The sequence below is a fragment of the Cantharellus anzutake genome (assembly GCF_015039405.1).
Source record: "Cantharellus anzutake strain C23 chromosome Unknown EI90scaffold_15, whole genome shotgun sequence".
NCBI classification, from domain to species: Eukaryota; Fungi; Basidiomycota; class Agaricomycetes; order Cantharellales; family Hydnaceae; genus Cantharellus; species Cantharellus anzutake.
The window spans coordinates 478772-502545 of record NW_024066965.1 but is presented as its reverse complement, the minus strand read 5'-3'; the positions used below and the strand labels follow the sequence as shown (position 1 = coordinate 502545).

Sequence of the window (23774 nt, the reverse complement as noted above, 5' to 3'; positions counted from 1 at the left end):
TATGCATTGCGATTATGCAGCATTACTGGAATGCACTGTACGATGCCCGGGCCCGGCACATGATAACAGGTTCTTAACTTCTAAGATTCAGCGCGAAGATGAAACTGTCCAGACGAGAAGTAGGTCTCAATCAGTGCAATGAACAACTTTCTTTCCAACACGTCTCCCTCCAATCTCCCGCAGCCGCTACCCACTCGGTCTAGTATCTTGCTTTGAATCGTCATGACTAGATCTGACTTATACTGCGGGTAGACGAGGCCTCCCGGAGTCCTTGAGGCTTGCTGGTGGAGATCTTCAGCAAGTGGAGTCTCGGACTGTCGTAGCCCTAGCTTGGCTTGTAGCGCCCCACCTAGAAATCTCGCTGAAGCACACCGGTTACCAATCGGATCATTGTAATTACTCGGTCACTCGCTTCTTATATCATGTTCCGCCTCTCGAGTATCACCAGCCACCGGTCAACCCGGATCTCCACCGCGTAACCGTCAACCGTCTGGTTCGAGTCTGCACGTTGGATGCAATCGTATTTTATTTTGTGTCAGTAGGCCCCTATATTATCATACTACCGAGTCGCGCTCGAATTGAGGAGCTCTCCAGCATCCGCCTCTTCACATTACCACACCAATGGCCGCCCAGCATACAAGGTGACCAGTTAAGAGGCATCCCATCTTACCGATGACCCAGTGCAACCAGCTAAGCTTGGTGGGTTGTTCTTCCAGCATTAAGCTCATTTCGATTCCTTTAATTCCGGGGCAGTCGCGTGCAGCTGGGTAAGAATTGGTTGGTCGATTTTTCATCAAATGGGTGAGAGAATGACCAGCTCCTTCCCCCGAGGACCACGTTACGACACAGTACTAGATGAACATGCTTGATACGAGCCTGGTGACGGTGGACGAAGAGATCACGTTGGCAAGCCTTCCAGTTTAGCCCAGTCAAAGTTAGCAAGTGCTCTCGCTCGCTCGCTAGGGAAGCGAACGCACATCCTCGTGTCGCTCTACTAACTGACCGCACTGCTACCGGGAAAATTGCCGCGCTCTCTGCAAGTCTTACAGCCTCCCTTGAGTGCCACCGTATCTTCACCAAAGAAACACTTCGACTCGGCAAAACCCTTATCAAGAGCGTTCGCCGCTTCCTCCCGCATAGCTTGCCACTGCCAAATAGATGTTCTGTTATCTTGTCGCACACACCGTATTCTTTGCCTGTCTTATGTTCCCATGGCTCTTAGAGGCCAATCTTCAATGCGTCTGCTCAGCAACTGCAACGATGACCGCTCATCGACCGAGGTTTATTTTGACGTACATAATCTAAGCAGCAGGGTGAATTGTGTGACCGAATATAATCCCAAAGTCTAGGCTACCGAGCCGCATTTCCTCTCCCTGCACTTTACGGCGTAGAGCCCCTCGTAGGTTTCCTTACCACTACTTATATTTCACCCTCGCCCATATTACTGTCGGGACGCCTTCGATTGCCTGCCATGCAACCACGGAGCACTGACACCCCGGGGTCTGCAGGCTTCCCAGAATCGACAACATACACTCGTGGGCACGTCCACGGGGCGTTGTTGCTGGGCATGGTTGCGGTGGTGCCACCGGCGGAGTATAGTTGCTGATTTAATAAGCCCCGGTTGTGGCGTGATGGAGCTTGTGGACGGCATTCGACTGCAATGTAGGTAATCGACAAAAGCGTGCCTATCGTATGGAATGTATCACCTGTACGTTTAGGAGATATCGCGAGCACCGCCTCACCGAGAGATACTTCTATCATAGTAACCATCCCTATGTTATCTCGGCAACACCATCCCTCCGCTCTGTCGCCGAAGTCAAACTCAGTGTCAATGGTTATGTTATTCTCTTGTCATTTCACGTCACTTGTGGAATGTGTAATTCATCTCGGACAACATATAGAGACAGCGGTCCCTTGTCCCCACAAATAATACGTGGCCTGATCTCGAAACAGACATGCATGTCCATGACATACGTTGAATTTCCGACTTGACTTAGATCGGGCTATTGGATTCATTCCATACTGGCGCGAAGACGTATGCATGGTTGCTGTGCTCAGGGAGTGATATATGCAAGACCTCCTGGGTCTCACATTAATGCATTATACACGTAATTCCAACATGACCAAGCGCTCCCCCTGAAACAGCGCCAAGGCGGCCTCAACACGCTCCCTTCCATGACAACATGAAGAATGCCAGCACGGGCATAGCAGTACAGAGCACGCGGGGCCAACTTCTTGAGGAATGCGCGCGTGATTAGATATCATATACAAACAAGACTCTGTCGTGATCGTAAGTACTTGGCCAACCAAGCTTGCCGTGTGTGGCTTTGTGATAGCAGTCCATCGTCACAGGTGCTGACGGCCAACTTGCCACCGGCCAGAATTTTGCCGATGTGCGAGGCCAAAGGCGCGCAAAGCCTAAGAAGGCTTTTGGGCCACATTCACCTGTTCTTCCTTATTATCATGTATGGCACGCAGCCCTTCACGTTGCCACTCTTGGATGTATGTCATCCAACAACCTCATGTCGTGCTCAGGCGAGTCTACTCAAGTATGCCATGAACGTTTGTTCTTATGGTCTGATCGAAGCCCGGACAGCGAATCCTTAGCTAGTTCGGCTCACACAACACGCAATACCGCTCAGATCGGATACCTCAACCAGACGAGCCTCGGTTGACGAGCGGTTGCGAACGTCATAAGCAGTATGAGTTCGACTCCGGGTGCCAGTGAGACGGTCGTTCCCCGTGTTCCCCGGCCCTACAAATTTGCCGAGGACTGCTGCGCTAACTGCGACCTCACCATCGACGGGATCCGAGTGGATCCTGAACGCAACGTGGTACTTATTATTATTTCTTTTATGGTTTATATAATCCAGGGGCTCCTTCGAATCCCACTTCGACTCTGACGACCACACAAGTAAAAATGCAAACTAATCAATACTACAAAACTATATGACGATACAATCCAAAATGACCGAGTTGTAGACTGGGATACTGTGTGGACAGATTTTGCGTCACAGATCGAGTGGGCAGACTACCGGCAATATCAAAGGCTCAATAGTGAGACGCAAACAGTGAACTTGTACCCACAACAATACGATCGAGGCCCAACCAAACATTGTCAGCCACGTAAGAGATTGACAGCTGGGGGCACGGAAAGTTTGTCGTACGAGAACGAATACAAACCAAGGCTTTCCCCAATGCTATGCAATGATGCACCCAGGCTGAGTGAAGTGGCCTCCGTCGCCAAAGGAAACGGGAGTGTAGGCATCCTCAGCTGACAGACTATTCTCGTCCATAACGTTGGGGCTGGGAAGGAAAATGGCGTAGAATGAATCCATGGATGCGCAAGGGTGTGAAGGCGAGGCAAACAAGTAGGCACTGCAGACAATATACGAGAGTACTCAAGATTGAAGTTTCGACTGCAGGATGGGAGTGACTTTTATATTTCGCGCTTTCAGGGTGGGCCAGAGCTCAAGAAAGATGGCACAACGGCGAAGCATCCAGAGGAAGTTACAAACCACGTCACAACGCCAACGAGGGCAAATTCTCGCTAGTCTGTTTTCGAAATGGACGGAGAACCTGGAACCATAGCGACGGGTGTTCGGCGTTATTACGTGCGGAGACACTCCACTGAATTGGTATTCGCGAATAACAACTTCTTGTCCGTGGGCATACTTGTCGACATGCTATCGAGGGTTATGCGGCCGGTGTGGGAGTATGTTTGTTAAAGCACCAGCTCAGCAGAGCACGAGAGAAACACGTGTTGATGTGTTTCAAAGCGATCTTGTGATCGTCGAAAATGGCACAAATTAGGAATACAACTCTTGGGAGATTGGCGACACTCCTCCGCACCCGCAAATTCACACCATTCACGGAACGTGCTTACGGGCTCGACGAGGGGCCAACCCTCACAACAAAAGTAGCCTGGTTTTCCAATATGAATAATATAAAAGTAGGTCTCATAGTCGGAGATCCTTGGCGACCGGCTTACTTATCGCAGGCAGACGCCCACCTGCCCTGTCGCCCGTTTTCACATGTCGTTCCTAATGCTTTCACCGATCCCACTGACGGCCAGGAAGTGCCCCTAATGAATACTTTCTTATGTGCGCCAGGCAAATATTCGTTCAGCTGATTGCCCCAAAATCCTTTACAACTAAATGAACAATCCGAATCCTCGCAGCCCCTTGCTTCAGCATCTATCCACCTCTGGGTTGGTTTAGGTGCAATGCTATTTCCATCCTGACCTTCACCAGAAAGGTTCTAATTCGGCCTTGACAACTAGGCACAGTGCAGTAGTCGTTGTCAGCACGATGGACCTTACTAAACCGCTCAGCTTTCGCTAGTCTTGTAAATGGGAATGCTAGCCCGTACCATTCCTGAGCGATGCCTTGGCCTGCAGGTTATAATTGGAGGCCTGACATGAGGCGTCCATGCCACCAGTGACCGACGCACTTGGATTTCCGATACATCGTTCATCATTGCCGTTGGATGTGAAAACGCTGATACACATCGCCAAGTAGACCGGTTTTCTTCCAATTGAAGGAGGCTCGCCAATGCGCGGGAATGTCTCAGCAGCGTGGAACTGGTGTCTTGGGGGTCCGTGTTCTAACTAATGAGCCTCATTGGCCGATTATTCGTCAGCCTGGGACTGTCCATTGCGGGTGGACTGTCAGTGATTATGCAGGCTTTACTCCCGAATCCTTCACAGATACGTGCCAATCATCCGAATTGTCAACTGTAACTATAAAACCCTTTCTATGCGGTGGGACTTGAGCGCTGACAAGCAAAGTTCCCCATTCTCTGTCAGGCTGTTCTTCTTTTCTCTCTCCTGGAGAGACGGGTGCACAAGGCGATGCTACAGCAAACGGATGCTTGGAAGCGAAGGAAATGATGAGGGGCGGAGAACTTGGATATGCCTTTGAAGAATGCCTACTTATCAGAGAGCTAGCCATGCTCTCCAGCCTGAATCTTCACTTGCTTGGGTTATCCCTCTCAACAGGCCCCCATCGCCGGCCGAACGCTGAGAATGAGCCATGCGCTATAGTGTGATTCGAAACGTTCTCAGTTGCTTCTAATGAAGTCCGTGGAATGCTGCAATGCACGGGCTCTATGAGTGCTATCTATTTTGGAGCCTTACTGATCTAGTATTTGTGACCCTCTTCAGCCTTCCTTCATTTGCATCACCATCATTATGTCAGAGCTAGCGTCGGCAACTGGGGGCGAATCTGATTTTTGGATGATCACAAGATCCCCCTTGTCTCCTTGTCATTCATCCAAATCGGGCGTGTCGATTTTTTTTTTCGCCTGCTGTAAAATGTACTCTCACGCCGGCTGCATAACCCTCGATAGCATGTCGACAAGTATGCCTACAGACCACAAGTTATTATTCGGTTGGCCGTGCCCCGAAATGGTTGTGCCAAGTGTCAATTCAGTGGACAAAGGGTGGGAATTAATCTTGGTTGCTGGCCGAACACCGTCGCTATGGTTCCGGGTTCTCCAAGGTTGACCTGACAGATTTGCCCTCGTTGACAATGTGGTGGGGAAGCTTTTGTAACTTCTTATGGATGCTTCGCCTTCGATGCACAGTTGTGCCACCTTTCTTGAGCTCTGGCCCACCCTGCAAGCGCAAAATATAAAAGTCGCTCCCATCCTGCAGTCGAGACTTCAATCTTGAGCACTCTCGTATATTGTCCACAGTGTCTACCCTGTCTGCCTCGCCTTCCACACCCTTGTGTATCCATGGATTTCTTCTACACCATTTTCCTTTCCAGCCCCAACGTTACGGACGAGAACAGTCTGTCTGCTGAGGATGCCTACACCCCCGTCTCCTTTGGCGGCGGAGGCTACGTGCAGCCCGAGTGCATTATTGCGTAGCATTGAGGCAAACTTTGGTTTGTATTCGTTCTCGTATGACAAACTTTCCGTTCTCATGCCGCCCCCAGCTGCCAATCTCTTACGTGCTGACAATGTTTGGTTGGATCTCGATTGCATTATTGTGGGTACAAGTGGTTCACTGTTTGCGTCTCACTATTGAGCTTTTGATGTTGTCGGTAGTCTGCCCACTCGATGTGTGGCGTAAAATTTCCTTGTGCCTTGTCCAACCAGTATACCAGCTACAACTCGGTCATTTTTGAATTGTATTAATTGTATTAGTTTCTAGCATTGATTAGTTTGCATTTCTACTTGCGTGGTCGTTAGAGTCAAATGGGATGAGCCCCCGGATTACATGAACCATAAAAGAAATAATAATAATGTGCAGTACGCTGCGTTCAGTGTCCACTCGGAGCCCACCAATGGTGAGGCCACAGTTAGCGCAGCGCTTCTCGACAAATTTGTAGGGCTGGGGAACATGGAGACGACCGTCTCACTGGCACCCGGAGTTGAATTCATGCTGCTTATGATGTTCGCAAGGCTTGGGAAATCGGGAGAACCTGTTTGTGTTATGTAGTGCTGTATCCAGTTTGATAGCGACTGATTACGCTTACCCCATCCTGTAACAGGGTCCCACCCGTCTGTGGCCTCGAATCCCGCTGTGTTGCACCCAAGATTGCCACCATCAGTGATATCATTCATACCCCTGCCCCGCAAATAGTAAAGCAGTGGATTGCTTCAAGGTAGTGTTAGGAAATGGTTGAAGGAGATCGGTGAGGACGTACAGGAATCCGAGTGGTTTTCCCTGTTTGACAAGCGTCATGTCGTTCAGATGCGATACCTAGTCTCCGTAAACATGACGCACGGCAGAATCTCATGTTGAGATACTTACGATGGCAGCAACTGTGGGTGTAGATGCACTGGTACCTTCGAAAGCAAAAAAGGTCCCATTAAAAATGCATTGATAGGTCATTCCTAGAGCAGAAATGTCGGGGTATGCGCGACCTTGATCGTTATATTTGCCTAAGACAAGGATCCAACAAAGTGCCAGGAAAATTAGGTCACTGACCCACCTTGAAACCGACCGTTCATCCGGCTTGTGTAGTAGGACACGGCTTCATCTTGATACGAAGGCCTCACGAAGTAATTGCTGAAGCCTCCTCCGCTAAAATCCGCCGCAACTTCAGGCCATGAGCGGGTTGCTCCGACAGCGGTAACACTAATTGTCATCGTTGTGTGTGTACCTCCAATACCAAATACTCACTAAGGACAACTTGAAGGGAATGACGGTACAAAAATGCCTCCCGTATTCTGACAAGAGTAAGGCGTAGTCCCTCCCACCCCGTGATCGCCAGTTGCGTGAAGGACGCTAACGCCCCGAACGCCAAGCTCTGCGTACATTTGACAAATTCGTGTGGCGTAATCAATGGGGATCGAATTTTCATCATCCGCTGATCATTCATGTATGAGCACCAAAGACCAAGGATTCTGAGTCACGTACCATAGCTTATAGATATTGTGGTCGGAAGCGCGCGGTCCTTTTTGGCCAGCAAGGAAGACAATAGGACGTCATATCTTAAAAAACATAGTATCGGTTAGGCATGAACTTGGAATCAGAATAGACGTTCACGGTTCATTATTCGTGCTCCCGGGTCCTAGTCCGGCCGTGCTATAGATAACTTGGTGGACGTGAGTCAATGTCTGATCAGGTGTTTAAAGTAGCGGACAAACCTGTTCTTGTTGGATACTTGAGGAAGACAGTACATTTCAGCAGCGGGACGATTCCAAGAATAATTCTGCCACATGCTTACGGTCAGGGCGCTGACATATTGAAAATCTAAATTCTTCAGAAAGAATTAGCGGGTGGCGTTTGAAGTAGGGATGAGATTCTAACCCCTTCATAAGTACCTGATCCCGGGTATTGGGGATAGGATCCTCCTTGTAAACACGAAATGGGCTACAGCATAAACGAGAGTCACAGGGACGCACCATTTACATTCTCGATCGACGGTGTACTATTCATTGCATAAGGCGCAAATTTTGTCCAGAATGATTTCATATCGTCGAGATTGAAACGATCCCCGAGAAAACTGGAATGAAGGTCATCTAGCCATGAATATAAGGAGCCTGGGCGTTGGACACAATCTTACTCGACGACTGCAATCTGATTTCGATTGGATGACGGGGTGTAGTTCATAAAACCATAAACCGACATGAGATACTGTGGATCAACAGAGCCAGGTTGGCTTCGCCGTCGCACAGGTTTTACCGAATAGCGAGCCATTGCGAGGTGAGGCGAGGCGAGATGAAGGGGATCCACGCAGTGCTGCGTGCATGAACGACCAAGACCGTCCCTCCTAAAAGAGTCACTCTCCCGTTCCCCGGGGGGCCCAAAGTAGTTTGTAGGTTGGATGGTGTCAATGTGGGGGTGGACTTCGTTCGGGAGGTCGTAAGAAGCGCATCTCAGCAACATCTTCCCAGAGTAGACGTTTGAGTATAACATGTATGTGGTTTTGAGGATGGCCTCCGCCTTGGAGACCGTCACATTTACACTAATCCAATCCAGCGCTGGCGAGCGATGAACAGCATGCAGGTCTATTCCATAGGATGATAGAAATGCATCGACCGCTCTCAGAGTTGCATTGGTTGGCCGCATGAAGTCCTCAACCTCCTGCTTTGCCAAATGTTGTCTCCAGCGAGGACTTAAAGGATTGGTGATGTCCAATAGCTTCTTCTCGAGCGATGGAAAATTTCCTTGACGCAAAGCAAAACGCAAGGTGAACGGATAATCAGGAGGTGGTGCCGAGTGTACCATCCAAGAGGGAGAAGGAGAAAAGGTACGTCTGATGTTGGAGACTGATGTAGACAGCATAATGCTTCCAAAAGCCAAAAGGCCACTTGTGACGCGAAGGACATGGAACACCCGTCCCCGGGGAGCGAAGATGTGCGGAGGAACGAGAGTACGAAAGTGAGGAGCAGAAGAGATGGAGCAGTGGACAACTATGTTCCCATTCTCTTGCAGATTCACCTTGCCTCGTCAACACCGGGGCTCGTAACCAGCATCATGAAAGAAACAGTAAAGGCACAAAGGCCAAGCGCGCGTGCGAATCATACCCGAAAGAGGGACATTTGACAACCCTTCATTATGTAATGAGTGAAGGCCTGGTGGAGCACATCTAAGCAGACCCAAGTGTTCCGAAAGGGATTACAACTGAAACAGCCCGATGTCGGAACAGATATGTAGGTAGTGAATCCAATCAACCAGAGGGTTCATCTTCGAACGTAGTCTCCTTGCATTTTTCGAGCTTCTTATAGAAGCTTTCACATGACTAAATGTTCGCCGAGCCCAAGGGCTCTGCCTCCAGCCGAAGTGTATTCTCGTTCATGAGTAGGGAAGATGATGATGATAAATACCCTGTGGCCTCGTGATGACGTGGCAGTGCAGGCTGTGCAGCTATCCTGACCTTACACCGCCACGTCACAACGAGGCCGCGGGGTAATAAGATAGATCCACCACCACCACCGTGGCGTACATGGGGGGATCATCTCTACATTATGGGTATTCTGGTTGGTGTCATCGGGTGTCAGTGGTCCTCGGGTCTTGTAGTGTCCATGGGTATTGTCGTTGTGTTGGTAATAAAAGTAAGAAATAATTAAGTGAAATGCGACATGGGTCGGTTACCTGGGGGTGGTGTTCCTCGGTGGGTGTCAGGTTCTGTCTATGCTTCGTTTGTCACCTGTCTTGGATGTGCTGATGAATGACACTAGTCTCCCCATGCCTTTCGCACTGCCCATGAGGGTGTTAAACTTAGCTTGTTTGCCGTGGCCCAGTATGTGATGATGCCTTCTCGTTCAGGGGCATTCCACTAGGATGTGTGTCCTCATCTGACTTGGTTTGCCACACTGGCACTTTTTGCTCTCCAATGTGATGCCGAACCAGTGGTAGTATTCCCCGATGTGGGCATGGCCTGTTCGGAATTGTGTGACTTGGCTGAAGGTCTTTCTTCCAGATTTGCTGAAGTGCTTTGTGGGTTTGAGTTTCGGTGCCATCTGGTTGGCTGTGTAGAATCCTGATTTCGGGGGGTTGGGCGTGTTTATCCACCGGTGGGTCCACGCTTCAGCCATCTTTCTCTTGCGAAAGTGCGAGTCAGGGAAACAAATACATATTCTCGGGAACTACATGCCGTCAATTACTGACCCCACTAAGAGAGGCTGGTCACCTGCCTACCGCACTGCTTCTGGGAAAATCGCCGCACTCTCCTACAAGTCCACCAAAGAGACACCATATCAGTACTGTTGAAATTCTTGTATTTCTTGGGAGTGATAGTGTGCTGTGGCCAACTCACAACATGATGTTGAGCCTGTGGCGTAATCTTTCTTTTTTGGGTATTCCTGCTACCCAAGTCAGTGCGCCATTGAGGCGACTGCAGTGAACAATTTTTCGCTTTTGTCTCCCTCAGTTCAACAACGGTTGACTGAGGTGAGACTCCACTTGTTCTATATGTTTGTCTCAACACTCATGTGCCCTAGCGTAACATGCTAGCGTAAATCACTACCATTCTAAAAAGTACAACTACTGGTTGAACTCATATGAAGAATGTTTGCTGCTTTTTCTCCAATCTTCTGTGTTTGATATTGGCATAGCTATCGTCTGATGAGCCCACCCCATATTACCGAGTGATTCCGGTTTGCCACTGCCAAAGAGGTAATACCTCTGCTTCGCAACTTTGACGATGACCACTCATCAACCGACAACGTAGGTTAACGTCAAACAGGAAATACGGGCCGATTGTGTTAGGAGAAAACTCCACTTTCTTCCCTGAACAGAAATGTGTATGTAGACAGTTCGACTTTGTGTTTTAATGGAATGGGTAATGATGATTTCAGTTTGTGTAACGAGGAGCATACAAGATCCCGATTGTGAGTGCCAGGGTGTGTAAATGCATGGAGACTCGGGCGAGGATACGGCACTCATCATGGTGGAGTGGCTCGGCAAGATCCCGTGGAGTAGGATGACACCTTAGATTCTTTGCGCATACCCACCACTGCATTAGCGGGTCCACATCACACTCAGATATCGCGGACTAAGAGGATGGATAATACAGCTTGACTCCACCAATCTGAACCCCCACATGCAGAAGGAACTGCAGGACGACGGGGTCACCAATTTTGAGAGGCGATCCGCACATACATGTCGCAATTGTAAACTTTCAAGTCAGGATACCTGAAAGATCGGGGTGTCAAATACGTATATACGTGCCAAAAATCGAAGAGAACTCATCCACTACAAAGTGGAGCCTACTCACTGAAAGAGGGGGGGGGCGCATGCTGCAACCAGGTAAAGACGATGTGTACAATTATAAACGTGCAACACTGGCTTCCTTCTGTTCCTTTAAGAGTTTCGCGTAATCCATTGCGGTGATATGGTTTAAAGAATCTGGCATACTAAAACCTTGGTAAGAGCTGATGAAGCGGCGTTTCGCGGGCTCAATGGCATCGGGGATATCAAGCCATGTCGCAAGGGCCCATGCATCTAAGTCACCTCCACGAGCAGCGATAATCTTTTCCAAGTCTCTGGACGCTAAGGTCGTGGCCCTATCGCATTGATATTTCCTTGAAGCAAATAGAATCGAAATCCCTTCCTCCAAATTCTCGATACGGCGCAGTCCGGATGTCGGATAGATGAAACGAAGGAGTGCATCGAGGGTTTTAGCGTCCTCTGCTATCTCGATAGTCTGCGTCTCACCGCTGGTTTGTGGCAAAGTGAACATGCTGGAGAAAAATGGAGAAGAGATGGAGAGGATATATTTGTGCACGCGAAACTCAACGCCGTCGGTGGAGCGTAAAATAACATCGCCATCCTCAAAGGCGAGGTGCGAATTACTCTCGGCTGCAGGTGAATCAACGTTGGTCGACATCTTTCAAAGATGATAGAGGCGTTCTGAGCCAATGCAAGTTGTACAAGTGGTGATGAAGTAATGAGCTCGGGCAACTCCGCCACGATACATTCAACGGAACCGAGCGGCCCCACACCGCGCGCGTCTTTTCCCTACCGCTGTCGTAAAGGCTCTGCTGTGCAACCACGTCGACTACTTCATTTGCTAGTCACCACATATATGTTGAAGCACCAGCTCAGCCGTAGGCAGGATACCAGCCTCTATCGCTCAGCCGGTTGGGATGGCTAAAGATAGAAATTATCGATGTAAATACATATTGTTGTAGTGCTAAAACAAAGATAGTCTCCCGGGCCCGATGACACGAAACCCGAGGAGCCCAGTCACCCAGAGGCACATTCATCATGTATGGATGATCCCCCCATGTATGCACGCTGTATTGAGATGGGATGGCCGCAACTGCCACGTCATAACGAGGCTGCGGGGATACAAAAACAACAACAAAGATGGTAAGGGTTGGATAGCATCCATATTCACGATCCGTCGATCTAACAGTATGTATATGCCATCATGCATACTAAATTATCGAAGTTTTAAACAACGATCAATATGGCACTAAATATTGACCCGTTTGACCACCTTCATCCCCGTGAGAACCAATTCAATTGTGGGGTATGCATGTCCCCGAAACGGGCTCTCGGCCAAAGCCGGGCCAGCCGTTTCATTCACAAACCGTGAACGTCGTTGTAGGTAAGGTGCGTCGATCGACGTCCTCAACATCAGGATAACCGTACGTTGCACTACAGACCCGTCCTCTATTCCTTGGGTGTTCTACTTCTTATTTATTGCCATAAGTGGCATATTCGGTAAGCTCGAAATCCGTCGTTGGCATCATTCCCAGCCCTGCACCTAACAGAACGCACTACGTTCGCCTCCAATCTCGTTATAGATATCATTAAAAAGGACCACTCTTTGTATTTAACTGAAATCCACTGGAGGCGCTTAGCGCGTTGCTAGTGCACCACGGTTAACGACAGGGATCCCCCCAATCAACCCAGCCCTCTGAGTACACCGTCTACGTAGAGTAACGGTTTCTCCAGGCCGTTCTGTATATTCTGCGCGAGGATTTGGGGCTTGTCCGTGGAGACACCTGCAGAGGGCCGGAGGTTGCACCTAGCACCGCTGGTACTCGCGGTTGTTTGGTTCGTCTGGGCCACCCGCCGCAAAAACCGATCCCCCGCTCCGATTTCGTGCCATACATCGACAGCTATACACCTTCCTAGGCCCCCATCAAAATCTTTCACCCAAACGGTCGCACCGACACGCAATTCCCCTCCCTGCTTGCTTGCACACCGACCCTCAGATCTCGCTGTTTGCGCTTATACACCCTAAAACGCTCTGTGTGTCGTCTTTTGTTATCGAACGGGTGCAAAAGATCTCAGCGAGCAGAACCGTTGGGTGTTCGCCACGATCCTCTACACCCTCGTATTACGCGCTATCCCCTTGTCCAATCCGTATCAGTGGGACCGTATTCATATTCGCTGTCCGCTGTCCAGTCATATCATACACACACCTTCCTAGGCCCCCATCAGAACATCTTACCCAAACGGTGTATTGCATTACGCACCGACATGCGATTCCCCTCCCTGCTTGCTTGCGCACTGACCCTCAGATCTCGCTGTCTGCGCTCATACATCCCTAAAACGGCGACAAACGCTCTGTGCGTCGTCTTCTGTCATCGAACGGGCGTCAAACGGGTGCAAAAGATCTCAGAATTGTTGAGTATCCGCCACGATCCTCTACACCACGCGCTATCCTCTTGTCCAATCCGTATCAGTGGGACCGTATTCATATTCGCTATCCGCTGTCCAGCAATCACGCACCCCTGGTACTCGCAGTTGTTTGGTTCGTCTGGGCCACCCGCTGCAAAAGCCGATCTCCCACTCCGATTTCGTGTCATACATACACCTTCCTAGGCCCCCATCAAATCATCTTACCCAAACGGTGTATTGCATTACGCACCGACACGCAATTCCCCTCCCTGCTTGCTTGCGCACTGACCCTCAGATCTCGCCGTCTGCGCTCATACATCCCTAAAACGGCGACAAACGCTGTGTGCGTCGTCTTTTGTCATCGAACGGGTGCAAAAGATCTCAGAATTGTTGGGTGTTCGCCACGATCCTCTACACTCTCGTATCGCGCACTATCCTCTTGTCCAATCCGTATCAGTGGGACCGTATTCATATCCGCTGTCCAGCAACCACGCACCCCTCAATCGGCGCTAAAGCGACGTCAGAAACGGCACAGTTGGGCTGGGACTTCAACCCGACGTGTGCCCTCGCCACTGCCTGCCACTGAATATCCAATACCCAAAGACCTTTATAAGACCAGTGCCCGTGCTATACATATATTCCTCAGCGCCGAGCGAGCACCAGTAATCGCCCTTCTTCGCCGCAAATCGCCCCGTTTGGTGTCCGTTCCTATTGGTATGTACTACAGCTACACACATGAATATGCAGCTGAGTGCATGTCTCTCTTACAGGTCGGCTACCGGCGTAACTCGGCCGATATACCCACACTTGTTGGGGGAGACCTATCCCGTTCTGCTCCTTTGACCCGAACCCATTAGTTTCTTTAGCAGCTACTCCCATGCCGAGGCATAAGCCTGTAATTCCACCCCTTACTACTTCGCCTGTGAAAAAATATCAGCCGTATAATTTAAAAAGACCTAAAAAATATGCCGATTTCCTTGGCCCCCAATCTGCACCTGAATCCGAACCCTCAACGTCCAAAAAGAAAGGACATAAGCACGTCCCAGCCGCTGAAGTCCCTATTTCCCAGCCGTCACGACGCGTTGAGATAGCAAACGCCAGCGGCACCGTGATGACGCAACGCTGGGGGCCTGGCATTGAGCCTACGCATTGGTGGCAGGTGCCAAATCGCCACGATCACGTAGGAAATGCAATGTCGGCGGATGCCAGCAATGTTTCGACTCCCCCTTCAACGCCAGCTCTAAAAAAGGAATCACCAATATGGGAAGCATCCCCTCAGGGTTGGCTGGAAAATATCGCAGAGCCCACTCCTTCGGGCCCAGACACTGCTCTGTCCCCTACACTGTTGCGGTCAGCTTCCCGAAAGCGGGCCAAGAGAGCATTACGAAATCCGCAAAAGCAAGTTGCATGGCTCCATTGGCGCCGCGATGTAATACACAAAGCGGTGGAAATCTATCTAGGTCTAGAGGCGAAGAAGGCAGGACGCGTGCCCCTTGCCGCCCCCAGCGAGACGTCGTATGATAGAAACGGAAAACTGCAAACACCAGCAGCATCGCTGTGCTCCCACTGCAATACATCTTTCCAGTTTCATTCACTCATGACGATCGCATTCTCAGGTACGTTTGCGTTCTGACCTCCCTTAGCAGTGTCCCAATGACCCCGAGCCAGGTGCCACGCGGCGGACGTTCGAATATTGCAAATGTCCGTCCAATACTCTCCCGCTTAGCATCATCCAGTCTGGCTACTTTCCAGGGTCACCTGTAACGCCCCAAGTTGCCTTTCATTTCGACGTCCTTTCGCTGTATTCAGCTTTGCATGTGGACTCGTACACCCCGATTGCCTCCTTTCATGCCGCTTTGTTTGCCATGTTACGAGAGAACGGTTACGAATTCACCCACAACGTAAGATCTATTTGTTGCATGTCGGGAATTGGCACCTTCATGATCCGGCGCGCATATAGGACCCCTTTCTGCAGTCGTTTAGCGAGGCGATAACATGGTTTCAAGCCCTACGTGACTCGGTAGAGGTTGAAACGGAGAGAGAGTTTCTCCTACCCACATCCCCTGCGGCACCCGATGCACCGCTATGTCGTTCCGCGCCGGTCGAGTCCGCTGCGTTTACCCATGTCGCTCCTGCCCACAACGGCGATCCATCGGTCACTGCATCCCATGGCGTGATGACCGTTAACCACGGCATCCCAACCTCCATAGGGACGTCACCGGACCTTCCATCGATGGTCCATGAGCGAACAAAGCTGATTCGCAACCCGTCCGACAGCAGCGCAAGTCCATACCTCCGCGCGAGATGCCCGCAATGTTTTGGAGGCTCGATGTGGGGCAACTCAGCCAACGAGTTAGTCCTCTCATACATATGCTTCGGGAACAGGTATACTAAGCGATTCCCTAGATATCCTGATGTCATCGTCGCCATGGATGGTAATATGCAACATAAGCAATACATGTTCGTTGGAGGAGAGATGATTCTTCCCTGGAATGAAACTTGCACATTCCTCACCGATGCCGAAATCGAGGAAGCTGCCCGCCATATCTCTGATGCACGAGCTGCATCTAGAGGCTGTTCGGAAGTATCTCGTCCCTCATCCCTTGTACCAGATGGTGCTATTGATGAATGCGAAGAATCACACAGAGCCACGAAACGTGGAAAGCAGTCAGCCTCAAAAACGGATACCTTCCGTTCGAAGGGCCTGATGGCAACCATATGCCGTCATGACATCCCCCTTTTCCTCTGCGATGTACGCACTCCGGGTGAACAGCAGCACTTTTCGATTGCCATGCTCCTTGCACTTAGCCGCCAACTACCCTCAAACGCCACTATTGGATTAATGTATGATGTTGGGTGTGTTCTTGATCGATCGATCGCCAAGGTATGGCCTCGCATGGTCTGCAACTACAACCTCTGATATTTGAACAAAGTACAATCTTATCCCCGAAATCGCTCCTAGATTGAGCATCGCCGTTTCAGTCTTCCATGCCTACGCACATCAATTCTGTTGTCAAATCGCATTTCACCCCTGGAAACGAAATGGGTTCGGAAAGTCAAACGGGGAAGGAAATGAGCGATTATGGTCCTTGATTGTTGATACAATTGCGCCTGAACGCATAATGAGTGTGAGTCCCAACACTGTTCGGTCGACAACCCTCTCTTATGCAATGTTGTCCCAAAACTATAGCCAGCAAAACGAATCACAACTATCGACAACAAAATCAAGATGATCGCGTGCCGTGGCCGAGACCGCCTTGCTTCATTGGCTAGGTCCAAATTGGCCGCCATTGTTCGTGAGGAGGCGCTTCTAACCGACCTCCTGCAAGATTTGAAGAGTAAGAGGGGATTCACAACTCCTTTCCTTCAATCCCAGTGGGAAGAGCAAAAGTCTTTGCAGCTCTCCGTTCGAGCCTGTATGCCCATTCCCGATCTCATGTTCGGCGTTGACTTATGCTGTTATGCCCTAGACAATGATCAAGCCGGAATGAAAAAGTTCGCCAAACTTTTGGAAGCCGAACGATCAGCCCAGGCACATTCGGACGCATTGGACGCCGTAAAGAAGGAGCTGGACCGAATCAGCTTGGCACGAACACTGTCCCATAGTCCTATCGACCTCACGGAGCATTTCCAAGCCGCTCAGCGTGTACGATCGTTGCATGATAAATCTCAAGAATGCCTACGCGATCTGACAGCTCAAATTGGCCTGTCCGATTTGAAACTTCCGCAAAATCCGTCTAGCACAGAAAGGGACTACATGGAGAAGTACATTCTGGCCCGATTCCGCAAACATGCCATCCTTATCCGCTTAGCCAAGTACCAGGACGAGATTAACCCTATTCGGAGCTCACAACGGCGTGGAGGACGGCTGGTTACAAAAGTCGGTAAGCATACCCCATTTGAGGCGAATTCTGATGTGCTCGAAAATTCATCCGGTACTTTGAGGATATTCGAAAATGGTCTCAGTGTTCAATAGCGCAAACGACCGTGCCCGTATTATTTCCGCCCATGTTGCGCAATATAACGAGCTTGTCGACTGCCTCGAGCGTTCTGTTAGGCCATCCTGGCTCCCGGACTCTTTGAAACACGCCAAAATGAATGTCAAGGAGCTGCTTAACATGGATCCCAGTGATGAACAGTGGACAAAGATGTGGGAGAGCCTGTGGGATTCCAACTGGAACTTGGATGAGAAACCACCAGCTTTTATCGTCGACCAACAGGTTCGCCATGGCATAGTAGCGGTGCTATCGCTCGCTCGTATTGAGGAGGAAAAGCTTAGGCTCGCTCGAGAGGAACTTAACGCGCGCACCTGGATTGTCCAATCGGTAGACTTGTTGATTCGGATCACGGACGATATTCATCGTATGTCCTACAAATTCCACATTACCAATGCGCTGATTTGTCCTCGATCCCAGCCCTGTTTAAATATCGATGGCAACTCCGCCTAAAGTCGTTACTCAAATGCCGTGATACGATCGTGAACGGACCGTTTCCTCATGTCAATCTATGGCGTGCATCGCCGCACTATCTGCTAGCAAACCTAAAACGTCCAGACTCCCAAGCTGCACCGAGTACCGCGGAGTATTCTTCTTTCCGCCTTCCCCCCCCGGTTCTGCCACTCTGGCCTCAGGAACCAACGGCATAGACCCCGAAGATGATTCTCAAGTTAGAAACGAGCTAAGCGCACTCGATGGACTTATCAGGATGAGCCCAGAGCTGGGTGTAGCTGATGACGATGAGCATGTTGAGCCCTACCTGTCTACCGACAGTGGCAGTGGCCCAGGCGATACTCTCGGCCCTGAGATGCCGGTAAACCTTCCAGATAGCGAACCTGAGACATGGCCAGATGAGACAATGGACCCCACAGACAATGTCGAAACACATGCTGAGCCTCTTACCGACTTGGTCCCTCCTAGTGGGTTCGGAGATGTGGATAGTCCCAGCTGTGACGAGGATATTGAGGAGAGGTTCTGGAATGAGAACCCTCGTCCCCAAAGCCTTCCTCCAATTAGAACAATCTTCGATGCCATCCACTCACCCACCCAGTCTACCCAACAACAAAAGCCAACAAAAATCTGGAAGGAAATAACGGAGTTGCATTTACCTCAAGAGACTGAAAAAGTAAGAATGTTTCCAAGTTCCCCTGTGACTGACGCCACTGATGTCTCATTAGATAGTGAACGACAGCAAGACCAGAGACAAAGCAAGATATTACAAACATATTGCGATCTTCTCTGATGCACTACCAACAGTCAATCGCCGGCGGCTGATACACGGAGCAATAATCGATGCCTATGTTGAGATGCTGAAAGACCTTACAGACGAAAAGCTGCGGGACATACTCAAGACCACTCGTCCCCGTGTGATTATGTTTCCTACCCAGTGTGAAGGAATGAGACATTGTATGGCAGTTCGCCTGTTGGATGTATGTGGGAATACACCGATGGAATCTGTACTGACCAATATTTTAGCGAGCGACAAAGAAAGTCCGAACCGATCTTTTCGATGCAACCAGTTGGACGATTCCGTGTTACTCAAGGAGGCGTGGTCACTGGCTGCTCGGTGTTGTCAACTTCGAACAACGAGAGCTGCGCTATCTTGACAGCATACCTCTACAACAAAGCGCCCATATCAATCGCCACGGTCCACAGTGGGTGTTTACAGTGCGTTTCCTAATTCTAGCCCACATTCCAGTCTTAATGTTACCGCTTTCTTCAGATACTTCGAGGCCTAGTTAATGCCATCTGGTTGTTCATTCACCCTGATGATGAGCATGGATACAACTGGTCCAATTGGTCCACCAGAGTAATCACTGTAGGTGTGCCATCTTGCTGTATGAACATCATATACATTACAAGTCCTAGATGGAACAGCGCCAATGGAACGGGTATGATTGTGGGGTTTGGACCATGGCTGACATTCAAGCTGTACACATCGGGCTCGATGCTGCACCGAAAGACACGAACATCGATGATTTTCGGGATAGGGTGAAACACCAAATCCTTTCTATTCCTCTGTTAACACCGAGCTGGCAGCCTACCTGGAGAACCCTAAATCCTGACCTTATTTGCGAACTGCGGTGCCGAGCCGCTAAAGTGGCCGCAAACTTTCCCGTTGATTATGCCCAGCTTGGAATTGATCATACGGACGTTCCTTTAGTGTTAGATAATGAACAGGAAAAAATAGATTTAACTGACTAGCGGAGTTTATGTATGCCGGTGTTGAGCCTCTCCTAATAAGATACTTGATGCACCAGTCAAGAGTCAAGCATTCTAGGCCGATGCCAGGTAGCAGCAACCTGGAAACGATGACATGGGACGCCAGGAGGCACTCTTAACCTCCTTGGCTTATGTTCCGTCATTTTGAAGAACTGTCAGTTGTAATCGGTACGAAAACAGCTCGCGTTCCCAATTAAGCGGACATACATTCCAGTACTCCACAAGCACGTCGAGGCAGGCGAAGTGGAAGACAATCCATCCGAATCGTCTTTTGGTGACTTGAACTGCAGGAAGTGGTAGGCGAGTATAAATTTGGTGGTGCTACATGGTACTATGCTCGTTCAAGTGAAGTTATTCAGAAGGTTGCCTGTATTGGGGGACTTCTTGCCGCTCTCGTTCCTGCAACACTGCATGAAACGGACATGTGTACACCTGTAGGACATCGTCCCTTCCGGAGCTTTTGAGCGGTCCACATGCTCAAAATCCAGATCGGCCCGAAACCACACTTCATAACCATCCTCACTGCAAAACGCTCAAAATTTCGAACGGTGTGCCATCTGGTTTCATGAACAGTGAGCTGGGGCGTTCGACGTCTGCACGAGGTGCAGTGACATCCGTCATATAAGCCCGTAACCTCTAGCTGGACCATTTCGCATCACCAAGCGTGTAATGGGTGAACTTCCTACTTTGTAAACCCCGTCGCAGCGATCTCCCCGCGTCTCCCGTACATTTCGGCTTAACTTCTCTCTTTATGTTCATTATGCTAACTTACATCTTGTACCTTTTAGTTTTTCCCGTGTTTCCTCAGAGCGTGTTGTTCTTTTGTTGGCTTGCTTCTCTCCTACCTCGCCTTTCACCATGTGATACAGTAAGTCATTCATTCTTGCCAATGGTGAAGACGCTATCTTCGGTGGGTTTCGGCAAGTTGGGCCCCGAATGAGTTTGTGCTGTGACCGCCCTTCCTTTTTGTCATCTACAAGTGGGTTCTTCTCTTTCTAACCTGGGCTTTCACATCTTCTGTATCGGCGCTACCGCCCTCCCCTATCTCCTCTTGTTAGTTTTTCCTTTCTTTTTATCGTTGTACGTCCGGGCCCATGCTCTGTCCGTTTGCACGCATGATGTATAATGGCTAAAACGTGTCAACATAATGTATTTTCAGCTCCCCCCAACAAACACCCGGAACCTGGGCAGTAACTTCTGGATAAGTAAACTAAACTAAGGCGCCCGTTGAGATCTCTGTTCGAAGTCTCTGCGAAGTCTCTGAACATCGTCCTCCAGCTCCATGCATCTCGATGCGAGCCATGCATACTCGTCGACATTGACGCCGCAGTGGGGGCACTTCGGGTTCTCTCCGATGGCAGGCCAACGTTCCATAGCTGAGAATTTGTCATCCATTTCTAGTGTGCCTGAATGCGCCATTCGCGGTACCGGATGTAGTGCTGGTTTGGCCTGCCTTAGTATTCCTTAGTATTCAGCCTTGCCTATTAGCGAGGCGTCTTACCGCTCAGGTTTGTGAGTTCCCGTTGAATGAGTAGGGGATACCTTGGTTGCGGCATTCAGGGGTTCCGATACAAGCCCGATCTCTCTTATTCAACGTCATGTTAGCCTACAATCTATTTCTGACATTCACGATTGTCTCCTACGCTTTGAGTCTTCCACGACGATTGCGTTGTTTCAGTGTATTAGCTGCCCGGCGCTCATCAGCTGTTGTGTACAATCGGGGGCGTCCGCGACCCCGTTTCTCCACAACACCAGCTGATACGGTGCTTCCGTCCTATAATACATTATATCAGCGGTTAAAGAGTCATCAGAAGAGGCAGGTAGCACCTCATGAGTATTCACGACAGCTTCAGAATTATTCATGACAGCTTCAGAATTATTCATGACAGCTTCAGAATTATTCATGACAGCTTCAGAATTATTATGACAACTTCACACGCCAATTGAAGTCACGAGCCTGCAAGATCAAACACCGTTTTCAACACTGTTTATCTTTTCGAATATGCATATCGCCTCTGAGCCCCGCCGTTAAATATTAGTGCACATCTGTTCTATAATACACTATTAAAGAACCATCAGAAGAGGTGGGTGGCATCCCCCTTGATTGTCCATGACAATATTGTCACGATTAACTCAATAGAGGTCACGAGCCAGTGGTTTCGTTCACCCGCTCCACCTCTCCCCATCTTGCTTCCTCACCTTGTGGCTCCGCCACCGTGGCCAGTGTCACATCTTTTCTCTCAGTCAGGTCCCAGACGTATAGCCGCATCGTCAAGTAAGTAACAACCTCACTTAATATATTCTACAGTTCCCGTTCGAAACAGAGGAGCCGCAGCTTAGCGGCGTTTGGTGTTTCTGGAAAGCAGAGTGTTCTAGCGACTCGCTGCTATTACAGAGACATCAGATGCCCCCGCCCACTCTAATCACTCAGGTCGTGCGGGGTGTTTACACACTGCTGTACCAGGGTGCGAGAGATCTTTCCACTGCGGTATCGCTTTGACTTCCCTTCGCTCGGCATCCCAGGGCAAAGCCCACCGGTAGGCCACGCCCGGCTTTCGACACGTCTCCAACTACTCAGGTCGTGCGGAGTGCTTACACGCTGCTGTACCAGGGTACGATAGATATCTCTGTGTTTGTCGCCTTTGCACCTTTTCGCCCAGCACCCTAGCTCGAAGCCCGATACCAGGCCACACCTGGCTTTACACACGGCTGATCTTCCAACTGCCATCTTACTCCCTTCCTCCACGAAGCCACTTTCCTCCAGCTTGCACTGCATTTGCATTCGCGAACATGAGTTCTGAAGCTGTTGTGACATCGCCTATCCCTGTTCCCAATGCTGAGCGCGCTCACCAAGGCTGGAAAGTAAACCATCAGGGTGTATTCTATATTCGTGCACTTGGGCCACCCACACAGGACGGCCCACTGCGTCCCGGTCGCTTTCTTTCAGGCGCGGAACGAATTGCGAAGGTGGAGGAGGTGATTAGTCCTGTTGTGGATCATTCACTGGATGGAACGTTTCAGAGATGTAAACTGGATCCATCGTACTCGACGCATTACTACCATGCTGTGTTTGATGTATACGTCCTTCCATCCTTAATCCTCATTCCCCGACCGTGGCTTCAAAACGCGATTAATTCATGTATACAAAACGACTCCGCACTCCTTCCTCCAGAATATAACCAATTTCCCCATGGAGCGCGACGGTATTTGCGGTGTTTTGTTCATCCTATGCCGCCGCCTATACCATCGCCCGAGCCTATTCCCTTCGCATACCCTGACGGTAAAGCCGGCTGGACTGTAGGAAAGACTTTCGGAGAAGTCTTCCTCAAGAGGCTTGACCCATCCGAGTGGACGAAGTCTATGAGGAAGGCGACAATGGACAATGACCAGGGTATTGCGGAATGCATCTGCGTGCAGCACTACATAGAGAATATCGATTATGCAGCATCAGGATCGCTCGGCATATTGCATGAGATGGCCTCAATATTCGACGATACCCGTTATCGCAACCGTTACAGGCCCGCCGGACCAACGTACCCTCCTGGGGCGGTTCGGTTCTTTTCTCTGTACACTTTGACACAGGATGGACATATCCTGCTGAGATTCCATGGTCATCCGTTCCGCCGCCCGGAGGATGATGATGGTGTTTCATCCGATCCAGAAGAGTTCCTTAGCGAGAACGACTGGGATGAAGAGGAGCCTTCTGCGTCAGCCTCAGAAAGGGATAATTCTCCTGTACTATCAACGTCACGCACCTCTCGCCTCCGCTCCCAGCACGGTGGAAGGCCTAGGGGGCGTTCGCCGCGTCCACAGGTCCCCCCTCAGAGGCCAAGCTCCGTTCACCAGTGGCGTCGACGAAGCCGTTCCCCTCACCAGCGCTCACCTGCACGAAGAAGAGGATCGCCTGGTCTCCCACCAGATTCGTACCATCGCTCTGAGGTGCGAGAGGGTGAGCAGCGTCCACTTCATCGAAGCTCCCGGCGTCCACGTCTGGTGTCTTCCAGATCGCCTTCGCCCCA

At 50.1% G+C, this 23774-nt stretch overlaps 6 protein-coding genes across 6 annotated transcripts; 2 read left to right on the top strand and 4 right to left on the bottom strand.

Moving 5' to 3' along the window:
- The first annotated feature begins 91 nt into the window (after nucleotides 1-91).
- Nucleotides 92-911, top strand: EI90DRAFT_3049644 (uncharacterized protein). The gene is made up of 3 exons (XM_039059705.1): nucleotides 92-119; nucleotides 184-197; nucleotides 253-911. The coding sequence occupies exons 1-3, from the start codon at nucleotides 99-101 to the stop codon at nucleotides 674-676; spliced, it is 459 nt and encodes a 152-aa protein (XP_038918147.1). The 5' UTR covers nucleotides 92-98; the 3' UTR covers nucleotides 677-911.
- A 1692-nt stretch (nucleotides 912-2603) lies between these two features.
- On the bottom strand, nucleotides 2604-3338 carry EI90DRAFT_3014904 (uncharacterized protein; the record flags this gene model as incomplete). The annotated part of the gene is made up of 3 exons (XM_039056835.1): nucleotides 2604-2899; nucleotides 2973-3031; nucleotides 3217-3338. The coding sequence occupies 3 exons, from the start codon at nucleotides 3336-3338 to the stop codon at nucleotides 2604-2606; spliced, it is 477 nt and encodes a 158-aa protein (XP_038918146.1).
- A 2884-nt stretch (nucleotides 3339-6222) lies between these two features.
- EI90DRAFT_2914760 (peptidase S8/S53 domain-containing protein) lies at nucleotides 6223-8743 on the bottom strand (the record flags this gene model as incomplete). The annotated part of the gene is made up of 10 exons (XM_039054532.1): nucleotides 6223-6607; nucleotides 6657-6712; nucleotides 6764-6894; nucleotides 6945-7090; nucleotides 7136-7322; nucleotides 7373-7446; nucleotides 7603-7715; nucleotides 7766-7809; nucleotides 7861-7961; nucleotides 8022-8743. The coding sequence occupies 10 exons, from the start codon at nucleotides 8741-8743 to the stop codon at nucleotides 6223-6225; spliced, it is 1959 nt and encodes a 652-aa protein (XP_038918145.1).
- Nucleotides 8744-11477: 2734 nt separating this feature from the next.
- EI90DRAFT_2847515 (uncharacterized protein) lies at nucleotides 11478-11750 on the bottom strand (the record flags this gene model as incomplete). The annotated part of the gene is made up of 1 exon (XM_039053728.1): nucleotides 11478-11750. A coding segment is annotated over one exon (273 nt), but the record flags the coding sequence as incomplete, so codon positions are not given.
- A 1064-nt stretch (nucleotides 11751-12814) lies between these two features.
- Nucleotides 12815-13856, bottom strand: EI90DRAFT_3014901 (uncharacterized protein; the record flags this gene model as incomplete). The annotated part of the gene is made up of 5 exons (XM_039056834.1): nucleotides 12815-13134; nucleotides 13339-13342; nucleotides 13393-13483; nucleotides 13649-13737; nucleotides 13788-13856. The coding sequence occupies 5 exons, from the start codon at nucleotides 13854-13856 to the stop codon at nucleotides 12815-12817; spliced, it is 573 nt and encodes a 190-aa protein (XP_038918143.1).
- Nucleotides 13857-15839: 1983 nt separating this feature from the next.
- Nucleotides 15840-16668, top strand: EI90DRAFT_2847047 (uncharacterized protein; the record flags this gene model as incomplete). Its single annotated transcript, XM_039053723.1, has 3 exons — nucleotides 15840-15889; nucleotides 15944-16421; nucleotides 16471-16668. Coding segments are annotated over 3 exons (726 nt in total), but the record flags the coding sequence as incomplete, so codon positions are not given.
- Between the last annotated feature and the right edge of the window lie 7106 nt (nucleotides 16669-23774).

Bases quoted from the DNA above. Each gene is read 5' to 3' on its own strand.
- EI90DRAFT_3049644 (XM_039059705.1), top strand. From the start codon at position 99: ATGAAACTGTCCAGACGAGAA.